This window comes from Chelonia mydas, chromosome 1, assembly GCF_015237465.2.
Source record: "Chelonia mydas isolate rCheMyd1 chromosome 1, rCheMyd1.pri.v2, whole genome shotgun sequence".
NCBI classification, from domain to species: Eukaryota; Metazoa; Chordata; order Testudines; family Cheloniidae; genus Chelonia; species Chelonia mydas.
The window spans coordinates 137,535,918-137,555,030 of record NC_057849.1 but is presented as its reverse complement, the minus strand read 5'-3'; the positions used below and the strand labels follow the sequence as shown (position 1 = coordinate 137,555,030).

At 40.1% G+C, this 19,113-nt stretch overlaps 1 protein-coding gene across 11 annotated transcripts in view; it reads left to right on the top strand.

Annotated features, from left to right (window-relative positions):
- Positions 1-19,113, top strand: part of SH3KBP1 (SH3 domain containing kinase binding protein 1) — a 352,898-nt gene that overhangs the window by 204,559 nt on the left and 129,226 nt on the right. For 6 of the 11 annotated variants that reach the window (XM_043537958.1, XM_043537956.1, XM_037901486.2 and 3 more), the window contains 2 exons: positions 5,007-5,081; positions 16,379-16,575. In XM_043537958.1, the coding sequence (XP_043393893.1) occupies positions 5,007-5,081; positions 16,379-16,575 (272 nt within the window). The remainder of the gene's footprint in view (positions 1-5,006; positions 5,082-16,378; positions 16,576-19,113) is intronic. The other 5 variants (XM_043537957.1, XM_037901491.2, XM_043537959.1 and 2 more) reach the window with 1 other exon arrangement.

The window sequence follows — 19,113 nt, the reverse complement described above, 5'->3', positions numbered from 1 at the left end:
CAGGGGACTAGGAGTGCCAGGCCTTATTCAATGAGTCCTCCTGGGTATTTAAGGATTCATAATTATTGGTGTGGGACATGCGGCACTTTCTCCCTCCAGGTGCTGAGCATGCTACTTCCACATCCATCATTCCCAATCCCTGCTAGCCAAAGGAGCAAAAGGCCAGAACTAGGACTCAGATTTGGTTCTCCCACTGCGCCATCCGCTCACCTGGATTTTCAATACTGCTGCAGGTGAAAAGCATGTTTGGTAACTAAGTTTGCAGTAGTGTCAGCTTGGTAGTGGATTCTCCCAATTTGTAACTTTTTCCTTGATGTAAGGAGAAGAATAACCTGAATCATAAATTTGCTTCTGTATGAATCGGATATTCCTCTGTCTTGCTGTGTTTCAGTTTCTTCAAGTAAAGATTCTTGGCACTATCTCCAAATTCTGTGGTCACTAGATCCTGTGTTTTAAAAATATTCCAACAGTATTTGCATATTTTAGCATAAGTGCACATTTACTTGATAAGTTGCTCCCTGACAGGCCATTTGTTGTCTTTATTCTATATGACAGAAATAAGGTTGTTAAATAAAAACCTACTGTAGTGTTTGGAAGAGGGTTTTTCTAATTTCTTATACGGACAGGTATTAGTGACCAACTCTATATGCGTGGGGTTGATATGATCTTCATAGAGAATACTGCTTCAGTCTCAAATTAACCTGCTTTAAAAATATTCAGCAATTTAAAGAGAGGTGCAGGGGGGAAATTAATCTGCAGAAGTAATATTGAAGTTATATGTTCCAATATGTAGGCAGGCTACACTTTGAAATTACTACTTGCAATTATAATGTTTTTAATATAAATGCAATGAAGTTTCATAGAATTAATCCCAATTTGTCAATAACATTTCACAAGTTAATTCATAGAGGCTTCAATTTGGAATCTGTATTTTATCTCCTAGATTCTACACTGATGGGTACTTTATAAAAATGTTTATAGGTTGGTAGATTTCCAGGATGGGCCCCCCTTTTCCTGTACGAGAGGGAAAATGTTCCTTTTCTTTGCTAATGTTTCATTTTTAGCCTTAAGTGCTCACTTGTTATGAGGATAAATGTCCCAGAAAAGGCTTTAAACAGATTTGACAAAGGCAAGTAAGTGTAAAATATTTATATCCTTTCATAATGACATAGGTAACCAATTTAGTTAAGTAATCAGATTGCTCCCTTGGGCCTCTTTGCTTGATAAAACCCTACCAATTATAAAATTCATGTTAAAGGGACATCATCAACATAAAAATTACATCTGTCTAAAATCACTTGTACCTTCTCTCCTAAGTAATACCTAAGATTACTTTATCTGAAAGAGAGTGAGAGAATGTTGGTTTTTTTCATTTTGTGTAAATTGAATATTTGAATGTGCTCAGTCACTAGCCAGTTTCACAGTTGTTTATGTGGGTGTTTCAGACAGCAGCAAAATAGTTATAAAATGGAAAAATATTACGAAGCCACAAATAAAGGCAAGGGGACTTAGGGCTCAGCTGTAGTCTCTGTAATTATTTTTTAAAAATTGACAATTTCCAAGTTAACATTATCCCTTTAGGGGCCTGATCCTGTAACATTGAAGTCAATGGGAGTTTTGTTATCCATTTTAATGAGTTTAGGATTGGGACCATATGGAAGTCATGCATACACATTCCTCCAAGGGAGCTAAGAACTGACTGAGTTCTTTCTGGACTGTCTCTTGTAATGGTTACAGCTGTTACCTCATAAATGAATGGCCATTTATAAGGCTACATCAGGTACCTCAATATGTATATTAAAAATCTATACATTAGATAGGCATTAGGCACACACATCAGTGGGAAATGCCACTTAAAATATCCATATTTACTATTTTTTCAGAAGGAAGAGTTGTAGATCAAGCAAATATAAATACATCAAGAGACAGTATGTTACTTAATTTAGGGATCTAATTTCAGGCCTCCAACTCAGCTCCTTGCTTGGAGGAAGACGAGGGATGTTAGTGCTGCAGTTTCTTGAGAGATGGTAGGATCATGTAGTATAGGACTATAACATCTCTCGGCTTTGTAGCAGCTTGACTACACTGCACCATAGAGTGGACTACGGGTGTGAATTGCAGAGTGCACCAAAATGTTGCCATCTAACTGCCCTATGTGGACACTACTGGCACAAACTAAAATGTATCTAGTTTGCATGAATGCAGTTCTATTTGAAAGAGGACTGTGTTAATGCTAACTAAGTACTTTATAGTTCGTTCCAGCAGCATCCACACAGGACAGTTATATTGCAACACTATGGTGTGCTCTGCCATTCAGACCTCTGTAGTGCACACTGGTGCAGTGCAGACATGGCCTAGGAGTAGCACTGGTTGAGATGGACTATATCTAGGGATTATAACACAGGACTCGGAGTCAGATCTTAGATGTTTACTCTGGATGACAAACTTGTATCCCAATCATGCAATCAAGTCTGTGTGGCCTGAACATCCATGCCGAGCCCCGTGGAGATCAATGGGCATCTGCGCAGACTCAGATCTGCCCATGAAGATCCAATTGCAGAATGGAAGTTATAATGTAATCTGGGGCAGTGACTTAACTCTGCTTCCCCACCTGAAAAATGGGTATAATAATACTTGTCCACTTTTTTAGGTCTTTTATGCAGTTTGGTTAATCAAGGTTTGTAAAGCAGTTGGGGATCTTCAGGTGAAATGGACTGTAGAAATGCAAAACATTATCATTATTTGGTTTTTAATAAGTCTTATTTACTATCTCTGGAGAGAGCATTGTCCAGTGCCATAGGTCAGACAGACAGGGGCTATGCTCCAGGCTCTCAGAGTGGAGAAAGTGCAGGGGGGTATGTCCTTGGTGCTCCAAGATTGGTTCTGATGAAACACCATCCCCTCTCCTCTATGTAAGAAAATAAAATATAAATTATGGGAATTTGGGGGTGTCTCTCTTTATTTATGCTGTGTCCCTTTTTTAGGACAAGCAAATGTTTTGTAGTAGTTTAGAGAAGTGACTTGGATTGAGGAATCCAGAGTCCTTTTCTCACCACTGCCACAACTGAATGACCTTGAAAAAGTTACTTAGAGCAAATGTTTTAAAAGTGGCATCTGTTCTTGGATACTCTATTTGGAACTCAGTTGGGCCCAGTTTTTCAGAGGGGCTGAGAAACTGTAATTCCCAATGAGTTCTGAGTGCCTTGGCATTTTGGAAAGTAAGGGCTTCGTAAGATCAGAGATAATTTAAAAAATGTATGGCCCATCTGTAAAATGACTGTAATATGCCCTGTCCTCGAAGACGCATGGGCATACTTCATTAAGGCTTGATTTTCATACCCATGCTCACATTGAGTAACTCCTTATTTTTCCAGGAGTCCTATTGATTTCAAAGTGTTGTTGTCTGTTGGTAGTAGATAATATCGACAAGTTGTGTGTGCTATATTTCGCAGCTGTCTTTGCATTTGTTTATTTGGTTTTAGGATATTCTGAAATACCACAGCTTCTCATTACAGCTTAACAAAAGATCAGGAAAATTGTCATGTGTATAATGAAACTGAGTATTATAACCTAGTGAATGAAAGTCTTATCTTAAGGGGGTGATTTCACAGTCCTTTTAATATGCCTGTGGCAATATTACAGCATTTAAAGACTGCTGGATATATCTTGCTATCTCTTTTGCTTGTGTGTAAGTTAAGCTATGACTAGGTCTAATTTAATATATTGGATATTTATAAAACATATTAGCCATGATCTCTAAGAAATCATGAGCGCCAGTACTAAGATTGATGTTAGACTCTGCAGCTAATGATTTAGTTAGGCAATGTAATACATCTTAACTTCTTTACATTTCAGCTGTCTTTTCACTGTCACGCAGCCAAACATTTCCTTCTCTGCTTTCTTAACAGCTGAATGAATGAGTGCTTTCACTTAAAGGTGATCTGCAAAGGAGAGGGGGAGGGCTTTGTGCTTTTTTTTGTTGCTTGCTTGCTTATGTAGACAGATGGTGTTGGATATTTTCATTTGTATACTTTATTCTGCCTGTTTGTTACAGTATATATACAGTTCTGACTGTTTTTTCCCCTAGAAGAAGTTTTGGATGACTGGAGAACTGGTAGGACTATGACAGAATGATATGCAATGAAATCTGTATTAGCTAATGTGTTAGCTGTCTCACTGTAAACAGCAAACAAACAAAACCCTACACTCTTTTTTTGGCAGTAAAGGCATAGCCTTAATCAACTGAAATGGGAAGCAGTCTTTGATCAGACTGTTTAAAGCTCTTTATGTTTTGTTTGTTTTTTGGATAACACCTATTTAGCTGAATAAACCACTGGGTTAAACAAATGTCTTTAAGAGTCAACATGTCATCCCTTCAGTTAAGAACTGTTAAAGTTCATAATCCATATCTGAAACCTTCAATGAGTCCCTCAGCAAAACATGTTGTTTTTGGTATTTCTAATGTCCTGTCTACATTAAGTGAATGCTGGTATTCAGTGACCTGCCAGTGAAGTGTGTCTCTATATCAGGGGCATGAAGTGATATTAATAGAAATTTCCCTACTATAGACAGGGCCTAGGGCGAAAAAAGTGTTTGAAAAGTCTTTTCAGGCTGTCTTTAAATCTCAGATAGAGACTAAAAAGAGGAGACACATTTTTTCTGTTCATTCACACTTGTAAAATAAAACTTTATGGGCCAAATTTTCTCTCATTTGGCCATTAGAGATTATGGGAAACAATACATTATACAACTCAACCAAGGTGGCTTTAGCAAAATCAAGAGAGATTTCCCTATCTGACATACATGCAGTGAGAATATTTGTAACTTCATGTACAGTCAGATATTGCAGCTAATGGTCTCATTGTTTTGCTAATAGAACTCTTAAAATGTTAGTAATTGAAAGTACAGATTAAAAACTCTTCTTCTACCTTCTTTTTTACCACCATTCGATCTCTCCTTCCCCTCTTCTGTTTCCTCTTTCCTTCTTTTCTTTCATTTCCTGTCAGGAAAGTCTGCCTTTCATGGGACAGTTCTGTACAGAGTGGCACAAGCAAAGATTGACAGCTACAGACGCTATAACAGTGAGTGTAATTAAAATTCAAAAGGCAGTTTTAAAGATGACATCTTACTCCTCAATATATGTTTGATTCATCTACACTTGTAAAGTGTGTCACCATTACTCGCTTATGGCTGTACTACCTGTAGATGTGTCTGTGAGCTAACTCTTATTTGCTGCTGACAGATGCCATAATCGTAGTGTATTGAGAAAGTATTCTCATTTTCTCTGTGCATGTGTGTATATATATCTATACAATGTATGTGAGCACGCAACAAGCTGTCAATTGTGTTGGCTTTCGGTCACAGGTATGGAGTGGGGTGCAAAGCCTTTGGTCTGATGATTTCAGCCATGTGAGACTTGTAGGTTTCTGGAGTGTAACCATACTCTCTGAAGTGTGTTGTTGCTTTTACGTTGTTGCATGCAACGATTGTTGAACATATCAAATATATTTTTCTTTCAAGAAAAAAGTGTAAAGGAATTTTAAAGAGAAAACCCTGCATTCTTTAAAAATGAAATAAATTACATTTGTGCACCCATCTTCTCTTGTCCTGTCCATGATTGCAATTACTGACAGCATTATGGCTCTATATAATGTACCATTCAGGAAGAAGGTAAAAGATCTGTCAGTCTAGGCCAGTTTCTAAGCACCAGTCTGCTCATTTCATGATCAGGCTTTTTGCTCCTCTATCCTGGAAGCATGGTGTGCATGATTCATTCCACATGCTTTCCTAATCTTCCTCCTTTCTTTTTCTTCTCCTACTGCAACTCTAGCTCTCAGAATAAGGCAGAAAATATGAAGATGAAAGTCAAAGACAAAGATGGGCAGAGAAGAGAGGAGGAAAGGAAAACGGAAATCCTCTGCTCCTCACAAACTGCTCTCTCATGCAGAACTCCAGCAGCCAGAGATCAAGCATCACCACGACAACCCCCTCGGCTTGTCCACTCTGACTCTCTGACTCTAGGGAAACAAGTGGTCAGTACTTCTGCCCTGCACAGGGAGTGAGGTCTCATGTTTATCTTGGCATGTGCTTCCCTCCAATGCAGCTGTCTGGTCAGGACAGCCTAGCGGTGACAACAATGCTCCCTGGTCTTCATCCTTCCCCACCCTTACTCTGCCCCTCCACTTAGCTGTGGGTTGCTGCTCTCCTGCCTCCCAGAGACTTTGGACCAGGTACGTCCTGTATCAGTGGACACTCCCTCTTACGCTCTGAGTCTGCCAGGGCAGTAGGCCCCTGCTCTGCTGCCTCTCATCCACCACAGTTTGTTTTTTAGTGACTGGAGCTTTTACCGTTCTCCCTTCTTCCTGGTTCAATGCAGCTGCTGGTGCTCAGCTCCCAAAAGAGGGTGCTGTCTCCTCAGCCGCGGCTTCATAGGCTGTCTGTTTGCAGGCATTCATTTCTTTTTGTGGCTCCTCTTTCCCATTCATGTTTCAAACACGCTCTCAGCCCAGCTGGAACAATCCACTTGGTCTGTGGTTTCTCTGCCTTCTTCCCTGGTGGTCCTTCTCTGGTACTTAGTTGTGAGGCCCTCTGTGTTCTTTCAGATTCTTCCCACGCAACTTCCTATCTCTGTGATACTGCTTTTGACAATGCTAGACTTACAGGCAGATCCATGGCCTCTGTGGCTATCTGTGTGTGGATTTGAAGCTAGAAAGCTGAGAAGAGGTTCCTACAGATAAGCCTCTTTGGACAGGTTTGAAACAAGGCAAGAATCTGGTCTCCCAAGTGCTTTCAGAGATGCCCTCTCGTGATCCGGTGCCCAAAGGGGGTATTTTATCACTCTTCGTCCTATTTCTCTAAGCAGCTCATCTTGCAGACAAGACTCCTTCTCTATACTGACTTTTACTTTCTCTCTTCCAGAGCGGCCCTACTGAGGCTGTGCTAAACCTGCCTCCTCTCATATCCTACCCAATGGTTTTTGGTTTTAGACAAAGTGTTCTTTTGATTCTTCAGGTGCTCAGTCCTCCATTTTGGACACCTCCACAAAGACATTTTCATTTAAGAAAGCCTATTTAATTGTAGTCATGATAGCCCACGGAATGAAGGATTTGAGTTTTATTATTTCTTCTCTCCTGTTCCTGAAATCTTACTTGAAAATAGGACAGTTCTTTGACTTCTCCATGAGTTAATTTCAAAAGTAAATTCACATGTATATATTAAGGAACTCACTGTTCTTCCTAAAGCATGTCTTGATTGTCTACTTTCACAGCAGAGGAAACTTCACTCCCAGGCCTTCAAACAAGCTCAGAAGTTTTTACCTCTCCATTGTATTCAAGGTTTTATGAAAATCAAGAGGAGTTCATTTTGTTTTGAAAGTCATAATAAAAGGACATTAATATAGTGGATTAAAAATTGTTTTCTGTTAGCCTATGACCATGCTAAATGACCATGTCCTAAAATTGTTAAATTCCATTCAGTTAGGGTCCAGCAGCTCTTTCTGAGCACCAAGGACTGAGACACTGCCACTGAAATTTGTAAGATCATCTCCTTGCATTTACGTTCAGCATTATCCTTGGACCTCTCCTCATCTGCTGACATCACTTTTTGGCCATTAGGTATGGCAGGCTCCACTATACAGTAAGCCAAAATGTAGCATGCTGGGGAAATTGCTTCTGAGTAGGGTGGTTTGAAGAGGGATATACGACAAAGGAAAATTACTCACCAGTAATTTTGTTTATCGCAGTCCTCTCTTCTCCCATCCTACACTTCTCCCATGCCTCCTCAGAGAATTCTAGTTGGAATTGTTTTATTTTGTCTTAATTTCTCCCTCTCTCTCTTTTCCTTTCTTTTCATCTGGAAGTGCTGTAACTGAAGGAAGTAGGCAGATTGGCGCATATTTAATGCCTTGATTGACAAATATTTTGCCTTGATAGGTGGAGCCATAATGCTGACAGTAATAGCTGCTGTTTAGTGTTATGGAAGAAGACAGGATTGCTACAAACAGAATTACCAGTGAGTAATTTTTCTTTTGTGCTTTCTACTCTTCCACCAGTTTAGACCTTTTTTTTTTTTCCTTTTAAAAATATTTTCTAGTCCTTGAGTAACTGTTGCTGGTCAGTGTTCAAAGAAAGCAATACATGATTCATTACCTATTTATAATATGAATACTGTTGAAATATCTCATCATATGAACAAAGTTAATTCACACAGTTTTTAAAACATCATGAATTTTAGCAAATTTAAGGAGAGGTTTAAACTTTTCCATTTCTCTCCAATGTCTCTTAACTTGCTTACAGTATTTGCTTTCTAAAGAGAAAATATAACTAATACACAGATGCTACAGTGTAAAGTAACATTTGAGGAAACAACAGTGCGAACATTTCGTGAGGCACAATTTTCCTGAATAAGAATTAGCATACTGAGAAATGTTGCCTGGAAAACAAATGTGCAGATGGAGAAAGGGAAAAAAACAGTGGTGGAGAGGGAGAAATGCATCAGATCCTTCCAAAGATTCAAGAACCCACCCGCAGAGAATGTTTTATCAGGCTTATAATAGACAATTTTTCTCTGGCTGTCAGGAAGAAATACTGTTTGATTGTGATTGTTACAAGTCCCTTCATGTAGTGTAAGCAATGTGTTTCTGCAGCCACTCAGAACGAGGGGGATAAATATAATTCAGAAATCAAGAAGGCACCAGACAGAAGCACAGTAAAACCAGTCTAAAATTAAATTGTGAGAATACTCTGTGACCGTTTATGGGGAATGGAAAAAAGGCACCAGCTTCAATATTGATGGCTCAGAATTCATGCTAAAGAGAATTCAAAGAGAGTTGTGCTCACACTGCACGTCTAATGCATGCTGCTCCATGGTGCAGGAAACCACTCCCCTTTACCCGGCATGATTTCTTGCTAAGGCATAAAGAATTTGGGGCTGCTTGTCACATAGCAAGAATCATTGTGCTAAGGAAAATGAACATGCTGAAAGGAAATGACAATGTTTGGATTACAGAATTACATCTCCTGAAGGAATATATCTGATGATAAATAAATAAATAAATAAATGAGTAATGCAGAGGATAGTCTAAATTTGCAATTTGTATGCACTATATACTGCAGCAGAAGCATTTTTAATTACTGTTTTACCCTGATTATAAAGCATGTGTTTGTTTTTCAAAATGTGCATTCATAATCATAACATTGTTCTGAACCAATATTTTAAATCAGTTTTACGTAAACTGCTTTTCCTTTGTCTTTAATACTACTTTGAGGTAGTATGAACCTAGCATCAGGGAACACAGGATATTCACAGAAAACAAGGCCAGAGATGAGTGCTGGGTGCGCACAAAAACAAAATAAATCATGGGTGTGTGTGTGTGCGCTCTCCTGCTTGCCACTGGGAAGGAAGGACCCTTCCTGCTTCATTTCTTGACAAGATAATCATTTGGCTGTCACCATGGAACCACCCATCCCATGAGAATTCACCAGCCAAGACTTCCACAATCCCATGCTGTCAATCTCTACTAGAGGGGAAGAGTATACTTCTCCCCTCTCTTCCTTTCTTCCTTAAAATCAAAGTGGGGGAGAGAAACAAGTTCCATTTACACAGTTCTCCCTTTATCCCATTAAACACAGCTGACAGCATTTCTCTCTGGATGCCACACCAAATTAGGAAAATCTCTTAGCTGTCTCAGGTGTTTGCGTCTGAACAGCTGACCTTTGTATTACTTGGTCTGGTAAAGCTTAGAGGGCATCAGGGAGGCAGGGCGGAAACATTGGCTACTGGCTATTCTGCCAGTTACGTTTAGGGATTTTGCCAATACCATGAAATAAAGAGTAGCAGTACAGAACAAAGAATAAAAATGAAATTGCTAAACAATACATTAAAAGAGAATTTTCTTTGAAGCTTGAAAATGTTTTTTCTTTTTCTTTTTGGCCTTTTCACTTATTTACATTTAGAAACAATTATTTTTCCTGTGTTTTGAATAGAGTTAAAACAAAAATAAACAGCTGTGATAAAATTAACATTTTGAGCTTATCAAGTCTGAATATATCTTTGTGTTCCAGAATCCTGGACTGATGCCGCACAACTCTGGGTATATTGTTTGTTAGTGAATTAAATCTGATGGTCCTTCTAATCCCCATTTGTGCTAATCTCAAAACCACTATAGTTTGGAACAATTTGGAGAGTTTGCTCTGGGGAGACCTCAGACAAATAGCAAGAGTGTTATAGGTCAAGTCTTGAAATGGCTTGACACAGCTGTGGTTTTCTGAGAAAGGATTAGGTCTGAGCTGCCTCTGGAGATAGTGTTGTTAAACTCTTACCTGCATGAATACTAAATTACCTAACACATTTACTGTGTAAATGAAATAAATAGCAGACAATACTAGGGCTATGAACATGTTTATACCATTTTATGTATGTCTGCGGTCCCCTACCTTCTCATAGATAATAGACAAAAGTCTAGCTTCCTAGAGTCAGGTTTGGGAAATTTAACTTCTTGCTGCTACTCCTCTCCCAGCTTCAACAGTTTAATGTTAATAGTGGGCAGAACCAAAGCTATTAGTCACTGTCAGAAGGAGAATGCCCTGCCTCCTGACGCTCTCTTCAATATTTTAGCCAGCCCTCCCTGTAGCAGAGCTTTTCTGAGGAAAATGCCAAACTTTATTTCAGATTTTTAGACTAACAATTCAGTTCCATAATGTGTTTGTCTATTTGCCAGCTGTGTCCCAAGGCTGCATTTGATTTTTTGGGGAGATTGTCCCCTTAGTTCTGCTTCCCCTTCTGAGATGTTGGCAGCAGCTGGTGCACCTATGGGCTTCAGGGAGAGAGCCAGGCAAAGAAAAGTCAGAAGCAAAAGGAAAGGCCTGTGTCTCCTGCTCCTCCCTTATTGAAAATAAAGTAGCTATTTTCCCTGGTGGTCAGGGACTCAGTGTTTCTAACTGGGGGAGATTTTTACTTGTGGCCACATAATAATCAAAAAATTCAACTGACAGTCCTGACTCTGGACACACATTATAGAAGCAAGTACAAATCATATGGCAACTTGAAGCACAACAGGAAAGAATACTTTTTTGTCTGGCAGCTAGAACAAGAGTAGGGTAGGGTCTGTAGTTGCCCTACCTTGCCCCAGAGCTATCTGAAGGTCTCCCAACCAGCCCTTTCTGGAGATAGACCCCTGAGTAGTGCCAGGTTCTCTCAATTTTGAAGCAATAGAGTTACCTGTAGCTTTGATCAAATATGGTCACTGGATAATGTCCATGGGAGTACCCTAGGGAGCTGTGCAAAAATTACAAGAACAGCTTTGTTCCATTTCCAGTCTCAGCAACACATTCCAATCTCAGCCACTAAATGAATGAAATCATCCATCACCTACTTCATATTGGAGGGTTGCAACTGGTTCACCTTTTTGTTTCTAGCCTCAGAGAATTGGGGACAAAGAGTCTGAAACATTTGAATAAATTCTTAATGCAGGTTTGTCTTCAAAGCATTCCCATTTAACCATCTTTAGATAATACTTATGATTTGCAGATGAATGGCAGCCTTTTATTTTTTTCCCAATTTCAGTCATTACCATTTGATGTTCCATGTGCTCCCAGAGTGTCTCTCCAGCATTATGGTAGAAATAATATTGGCTTTAGGGAAGAAGGAAATTCACTTATCACTTCCCAGACCATTTTTCTGATCTGGATTCTGTACAGAGAAAAGCTGAATCAATCACACAGAGTGACACAGTTCCTGGAGTATCTTGGATTCGGGACAAACACATTGTGCCTGGAAAGTCAATAACAGACCTCGGATGAGGAGGAATACTATCAGATACAGGGTCTCATCTCAGAAAAATGTTACAGAAGATGAAGATTGCCCCTAATGGAAAACAAGTGGTGTCACAGAAACAAAAATCCAGTTTTTATCAGAGCCTATTGGGAATTCTGATCTCATACAGAGGCATGTTCAATGAGTTCATATGATACCTATATCCAGTAATTCTGGGTACTGCCACTGCATCTTACTCTATCTTATCCATTGGCAAAGATCTAGCTCCAATTGTATGTTATCTGCTCTGATAACTAGTACATTTAGAGAATCAGATTATTTTTATTATTTTTAAGGGACCTTCCTAATTCAGTTCAGGGAATGGGCACCAGAAAAGGAAGGCACAGCATCCACCAGCTGGAATACAATAATTAATTGAGGTCTCAGAGCATGGCTACTTCCATGAACAACAGACCTGTTCTAGTGACGGCAGTGAGTGTGTCCAATAGGGTTTCATAATGACTAGAAAGAACACATTCAGCCCTAACCCAGAGAGAAATTTGCTTGTTCTTGGCAGAGTGAAGTTTCCTGTCTCTAAGTGCACTGCCCACCAAAGGGGAGATGAACACCAAGACTTACATGGCAGAAGTTGGATTATCAGAGTGGCTCTGTCACAAGGTGGCTGACCCCTTTCAGTGAAGCAGGTCCAGCTCCCCTGTGCTAGAACAGGTGCTCCCAGTTGGTCAATTAAGAGGGTGGAGCAGCATCTGGGGCTGTGAAGATCCAGGCTGTCAGTAAGGAAGCAGGAGCAACAGGAAGTTCCCTGGGAGTGGTTTCTACAGTGCCAAGAGGGAAGGCAATGGGAACCGAAGGGGGGCAGCTTCCAGGGAGAAAGCTGGGAGGCAGTGCTCTGTGAAAAGAGCAAGAAAGAATCCTGCAGTAGGCCCTGAAGCAGGAAAAATTGAGAGGCAAAGGGGAAGCCCCCCTAGGTGCTACAATCCAGGGTTCACCAATGAACTATTTTTATTTTGCCTATGTTTGGAACATAAAACTGAGCTTGGAAAGAGACTCTGGGTATGGCAGTGGGTCCTTTAAGGCCTGGGGACAAGGCCTTATCAGCTTCTAAACCCAAGAATATCTCACACATCATCAGTTTGGTCAGCTGGTGATCAGCTGCTTTGCTGGAAACAGTAAATAAAGTGCCTCTCTGCGTGACATCACTCACTACCTCCCCCCCTGCATCCACACACAAAGTCCTTGCTTTGCTTTCTCGCCTTTTCCACAGCTTCCCAGGACAATAGAGAAGATAAGAACAAGAGCTTCTGCAGTTTCCACAGTATGCATCCGATGAAGTGAGCTGTAGCTCACGAAAGCTTATGCTCAGATAAATTGGTTAGTCTCTAAGGTGCCACAAGTCCTCCTTTTCTTTTTGTGAATACAGACTAACACGGCTGCTACTCTGAAAGTAGTGACACTGTTTATGCCTTTCTGGCTGAAGAGAGTTTGGCTCTCCAGGTTGATTAACCTAGCAGTGGATTTTGGGAAGTGTCCTTCTCACAAAGGACATTTGCTGTTGCAAGACCAGTCCTCCATCTGACCAGACAGCTGCAAAATGAATAGCTGAAGGAAGTGATTTTTGCTCCCAAGGACCTCAAGCAAGAGAAGTCAGCAAATAAAACTTACTTTGCGAGCTGGTGCAAAGCTTAACTATCCTGTTAAATCAGTGAAACATAACCTCAAGTTCCTCCAGGAGGACCTTAATATGGGAATATGAGTGTCCCACAAACAGGTCAGGTCTCTGTAGTATAATGTTAGCAGCATGTTCAAGAAAAGGAAACTTTGTATATATCCCAACATTTAATGTTTCCTTAGGGCGGCAACCTTATTCCAACCTCACAAGGTCATAGAGTATAACCTTGTAACCTCATCCTGCTCCTTACCTCACTACCCAAATGGAACCTCTGCAGCAAGCGTCACCATATTTCCTATCCATTAGAGCAGGCCTCCCAGTGGGTACTATCTCCAATCAGATGAGCGTTTTTTAATTTGAAATTTGGGGCTTTCTATGAGACCCAGTATTGTACTTAAATTTCAGCCCAGTAGTCCTCACAATTGTCATAGCATTCATTCCTTAAGTAAACTCAAGAAATAGCCCTGCTTTAGTTATGCATCACCATCCAATCCTTAGGAGAACTGGCAATCTCAGGGCAGAATAATCATATCTCCTGTAATAAAATGTGCTAGTCTGCCATTCATTCACCATATTAGTCATCCAGTGTCAGCTAATGCCATTTCCTTTGTTTTGGAAGAAGTCTCCTCCGTGCCTTGGTACCCAGGGGAAGATGGAGGAGATATATAATCTACTTGGTTTTGGATGTCTATATTTAAGAGATGATCTTGCTTCCTATCCTGGCGGCACCCTACTATGAAAACCCATTTTAATTAGCACTAAGAAAAATGGGAAAATTTATCTATGCTTTCCTAAAAATTTCCTTTCTTTAAGTATTAAGGTCCACATATCCAGCTGCCCTGAAGACAAATGGTCATTCAGAATAGAGATGGAAATCGACATAAAAGGATTTGGGTTTATTGTCATTAGGCAGAATTTACCATGATCTGCAATAGGATACTTCATTGTGTTTTTTCTCAAAGTTTATTTAACGTGATATGTAATTTAAGAAAGTAGATTTGAGTTATCCTGGCTGTGGAAGTTTCCTCAACTGGAGAGAACTTCAAGAGGCAGGGCACTCTAGTCTGTTCTCTAATGGTTTTTATACCACACTCATCATCCTAGTATCTGAGTGTCCTCCAGTAATGCAGTTAGCAATGTGCTTACACAGCTGTCATGTGTGTTCTCGTATTCTCTCCCCAGAGGGAGAAGTGTGTGCAGTGGAGTGTCTAGGTTTGGTAAGGCATTTTTTTAAATATCAGTGTACCCGTTGCTATGTGTTTATGTAAGAGAAGGCAAGGTGAAAGAAATGTGCCTTGCATTTGGAGCAGAAAGTGGTGGTGTTTGTGTTGGTCCTTAATTCCTGGGAGAGATCACTCCACAGTCTCGGAACATCCCCGGAGAATGTTCTGTCTCCCACACAGATGAGCTTTACTCTTATTGTTGAGAGTTCTGTTGTGCCAGAGTGTAGTTGTCAAACACTCTTCACCCCAGAGCTTTGTAGATGATCTTTTAGATACCCTGAGCCCAGGCCAGGGAGTGATTTGAAGATAAAGGCTGCAACCTTGAACTTGATTAGAAATTCAAAGGGAAGCCAGTGGAGAGAGTGGAGGACAGGTTTGATAAGTTCATGGTAGCCTGTGTTGCTGAGGAGATGCGCTGCAGCATTCTGTGCCAGTGGATTTTCCGAAGTGCTGAAGGCTTCATGCCCATTGCTGTAGTCCATCTGAGAGGTGACAAAGGCCAGGTGTTCATCCACCAGGATGGGATGGAGTTTCCTAGCCAAGCAGAGATGGAAAGCATTACATGCAGATGCTGCTATGTGAGAGCTCAGTGTTAGCGAAGAATCCAAGAGTACTCCTAAGCTATGGACTGAATTGACCAATTATGGGTGTCTATCTTCTACCAATAGAAACCACACTGAGGCTCCAAGCTCTTCAAAATACTCTCCTCTGCGCACCAGCATCATCGCTGTCTTGCTCAGGTTCAGCTTCAGCCAGCTCTTCTTTATCCAAGAGCTGCTTTCATCCAAGTACTGGGCTGTCTTGATGGTAGTTGTGTGGTTGTATGTGGTAAAGGATAGATAGTGTGGTGTGTCATCTGCATACGCTGACACTTCCCTCCTGATAGTTCTGGTTCTGCCCTTGAACTGCACGCAGACTGAATTTAAAATACTCATTGTATATGCTCAAATAAATGTGTTAGTCTCTAAGGTGCCACAAGTACTCCTTTTCTTTTTGTAATAGAACTGTGGACCTTATTACTTGAAGTAAGGAAATTTTCAGGTAAGTTTGGATTTTCCTGTTCATTGAGAGTAGTAAAGCAAATTGGAATGTCAATTTTGATTTATTATATTCCTAGAGGAGGGTGTGCATGTGTGCTTTTCTTACAAGGCTGTCTAATCTACAGAGAAATGTAATTCTTCAGCAGGGATAATATTATGCCACTTATTTGATTGCAAATTTGTTTAAACAGCTTTTAGCTTTGTGTTTCCCTTTTAGGTAATGTATCTTTAGATACTAATTGCAAAATTGGTTTGACATGAGTCATACATATACAGTATAGTATATCTGGTCTGACTCCTGAATTTTAAGTGCCATAAGTATGATAGCTGAACTAGAACTGAAATTAATTCTAATTTCTTGGACTCTCTTTTGAGTGAACTGTGTCTAGGGAAAAAGGATATTTAGGTGTATAGCAGTGGCCTTCTTCAGGGATAATATTTTGATATTGGAAGAGTGTGTGTGTTGTGGATTGGGAGAAGTTCTAAGACGTATGTGAAAATGATGAAATAAAAAAACCCTAGAATGAGTACTTGGCACAAAGAAAGGACATCCACTTTACCTATGCGTTGGGGGTGGGAGGAGCTGCTATTTGCTTTGACCACCATTCTCTGTTTTTAAAATATTGTCAAGCTCCATATCTAACGTTTCTTCCCCTCACCCCCTTTTTTGGCAGGTTTAAGAGATGCTACAGGCTCTGAGAGTGATGGTGGTGACTCAAGCAGCACAAAATCAGAAGGAGCCAATGGAGCAGCAGCAATCCAACCCAAAAAGGTCAAGGGGATTGGTTTTGGAGATATCTTCAAAGACAAACCAATAAAGCTACGGCCAAGGTCAATAGAAGTAGAAAATGACTTTCCACCAGTAGAAAAGGTACATATTGTAACTTAATTCTGTCGTTGTTGTCATTGGAATCCTTCAAATGAGCATGACTTCTGTCCGCAAAGTACTCAACTTTATGATAAGGTAGAACTGACAGCTTTATGGTTTCTTTCCTATTCCTTACTTTGACTGACTCCTTTTGTCACCTGTTGTGCCAAGTGCAGGAAAATAGATTCCTGTGACGTTGATAATAACTCGTCTACTTAATTGCCTGGAAGAATGTTATTTCAGTGAAGGTTTTATTCCTGTGTTCACACCTCCACCCACTGGTCTTTGTTCTAAATAACTACCAGTGCAGGGAACAAGACTGACGAGTCTGTATTAGAGCTGTGGTTACCCACATGACAATACAAATAATAATAATAATGCCCAGTTCTTATGTAAAGTAACATGGCAGCATAAAATCACTGTACCATCAGGCTGCCAAAAAGGAAACTTCAAAAAGTACCTACAGAATTTAACTTTTAACTTAGTGCTTTGGATATTCATTTAAAAAAATGCATTGTGCAAACTACCATACTTTTTGTAGGTGACCTGCAGAGGGTGGAAATTGTTTTATGCTTTTCTTTTGTTTGTGTGACACATAGAGAAGATCCCAATTAACACTTTGAGGGGGAACTCTCTTTGTTAAAAGAAAAGGAGTACTTGTGGCACCTTAGAGACTAACAAATTTATTTGAGCATAAGCTTTCGTGAGCTACTGCTCATTTCATCGGATGCATGCAATGGAAAATAGAGTAGGGAGATTTTATATACACAGAGAACATGAAACAATGGGTGTTACCATACATACTGTAATGAGAGTGATCAAGGTAAGGTGAGCTATTACCAGCAGGAGAGAAAAAAAACAACCTTTTGTAGTGATAATAAAATAGAAAATAACAGAACGCCACTGGCTGTCGCCTTCAGCCGCCAACTAAAACCTCTCCAGTGCATCATCAAGGGTCTACAACCTATCCTGAAGGACGACCCATCACTCTCACAGATCTTGGGAGACAGGCCAGTCCTTGCTTACAGACAGCCCCCCAACCTGAAGCAAATACTCACCAGCAACCACACACCACACAACAAAAACACTAACCCAGGAACCTTTCCTGGCAACAAAGCCAGTTGCCAACTGTGTCCACACATCTATTCAGGGGACACCGTCACAGGGCCTAATCACATCAGCCACACTATCAGAGGCTTGTTCACCTGCACATCTATCAATGTGACATATGCCATCATGTGCCAGCAATGCCCCTCTGCCATGTACATTGGCCTAACCGGACAGTCTCTACGTAAAAGAATAAATGGACACAAATCAGACTTCAAGAATTATAACTTTCAAAAACCAGTCGGAAAACACTTCAGTCTTTCTGGTCACTCGATTACAGACCTAAAAGTGGCAATATTACAACAAAAAAACTTCAAAAACAGACTCCGAGAGACTGCTGAATTGGAATTAATTTGCAAACTGGACACCATTAAATTAGGCTTGAATAAAGACTGGGAGTGGATGTGTCATTACACAAAGTAAAACTATTTCCCCATGTTTATTTTCCCCCCTACTGTTCCTCACACGTTCTTATCAACTGCTGGAAATGGCCCACCTTGATTATCACTACAAAAGGTTTTTTTTTTTTTTTCCTCTCCTGCTGGTAATAGCTCGCCTTACCTGATCACTCTCATTACAGTGTGTATGGTAACACCCACTGTTTCATGTTCTCTGTGTATATAAAATCCCCGTACTGTATTTTCCACTGCATGCATCCAATGAAGTGAGCTGTAGCTCATGAAAGCTTATGCTCAAATAAATTGGTTAGTCTCTAAGGTGCCACAAGTACTCCTTTTCTTTTTGCGGATACAGACTAACACAGATGCTACTCTGAAACCTCTCTTTTTGTTAAAGATTCAAACACCACCTTCACCCTTTCAGTTGAGCCCTCAGAGAGGTCCATTCATTCTCTAATCTCCAAGGAGAACCAGAGACACAAGAAGACAAGACTTAATGTTTCTACTACGCAGGGGGGAAAAAGCTTTTTAGCTTTTTTTCATGCCTTCTGTATGTAACGAAGTATGTACCATAGTGAAAAAGGCACAAAATCCTTCCCCTCACCTTTATAAGCAATTATATTTATCTCGTGTGTGGATAATCTGATCAGTGAGGTTTTGATAGACATATGCATGCTTGGAATTCTGCTTATCTTTGGTAAAATTCAAATTAGGGTCTTCTGCAAGGTAAACATTTATATGTGCTGCTTTAAAATGTTGAAAGAGATTGTTACTACCACCAGAACGGGATAATGAAAGGTTTTTATTTTGTTTTTTTCTTTTTAACTTGATAGTGTGATAGCTGTTTAGGACTGGATTTGTGTAGGCCCCAATTCAAGAAAGCATCTTTCTTCAGGAATACACTTGTAGTCAATAGGATTTAAGCTTCTGCTTAAAATGAAGCATGTAGTTATGTGCTGTCCTGGTCTAGGGCCATAAACTTTTCCTATTACATTAGAAAATGTCTCTTTTTGGTAGTTCATTTCCAGCAGGTATA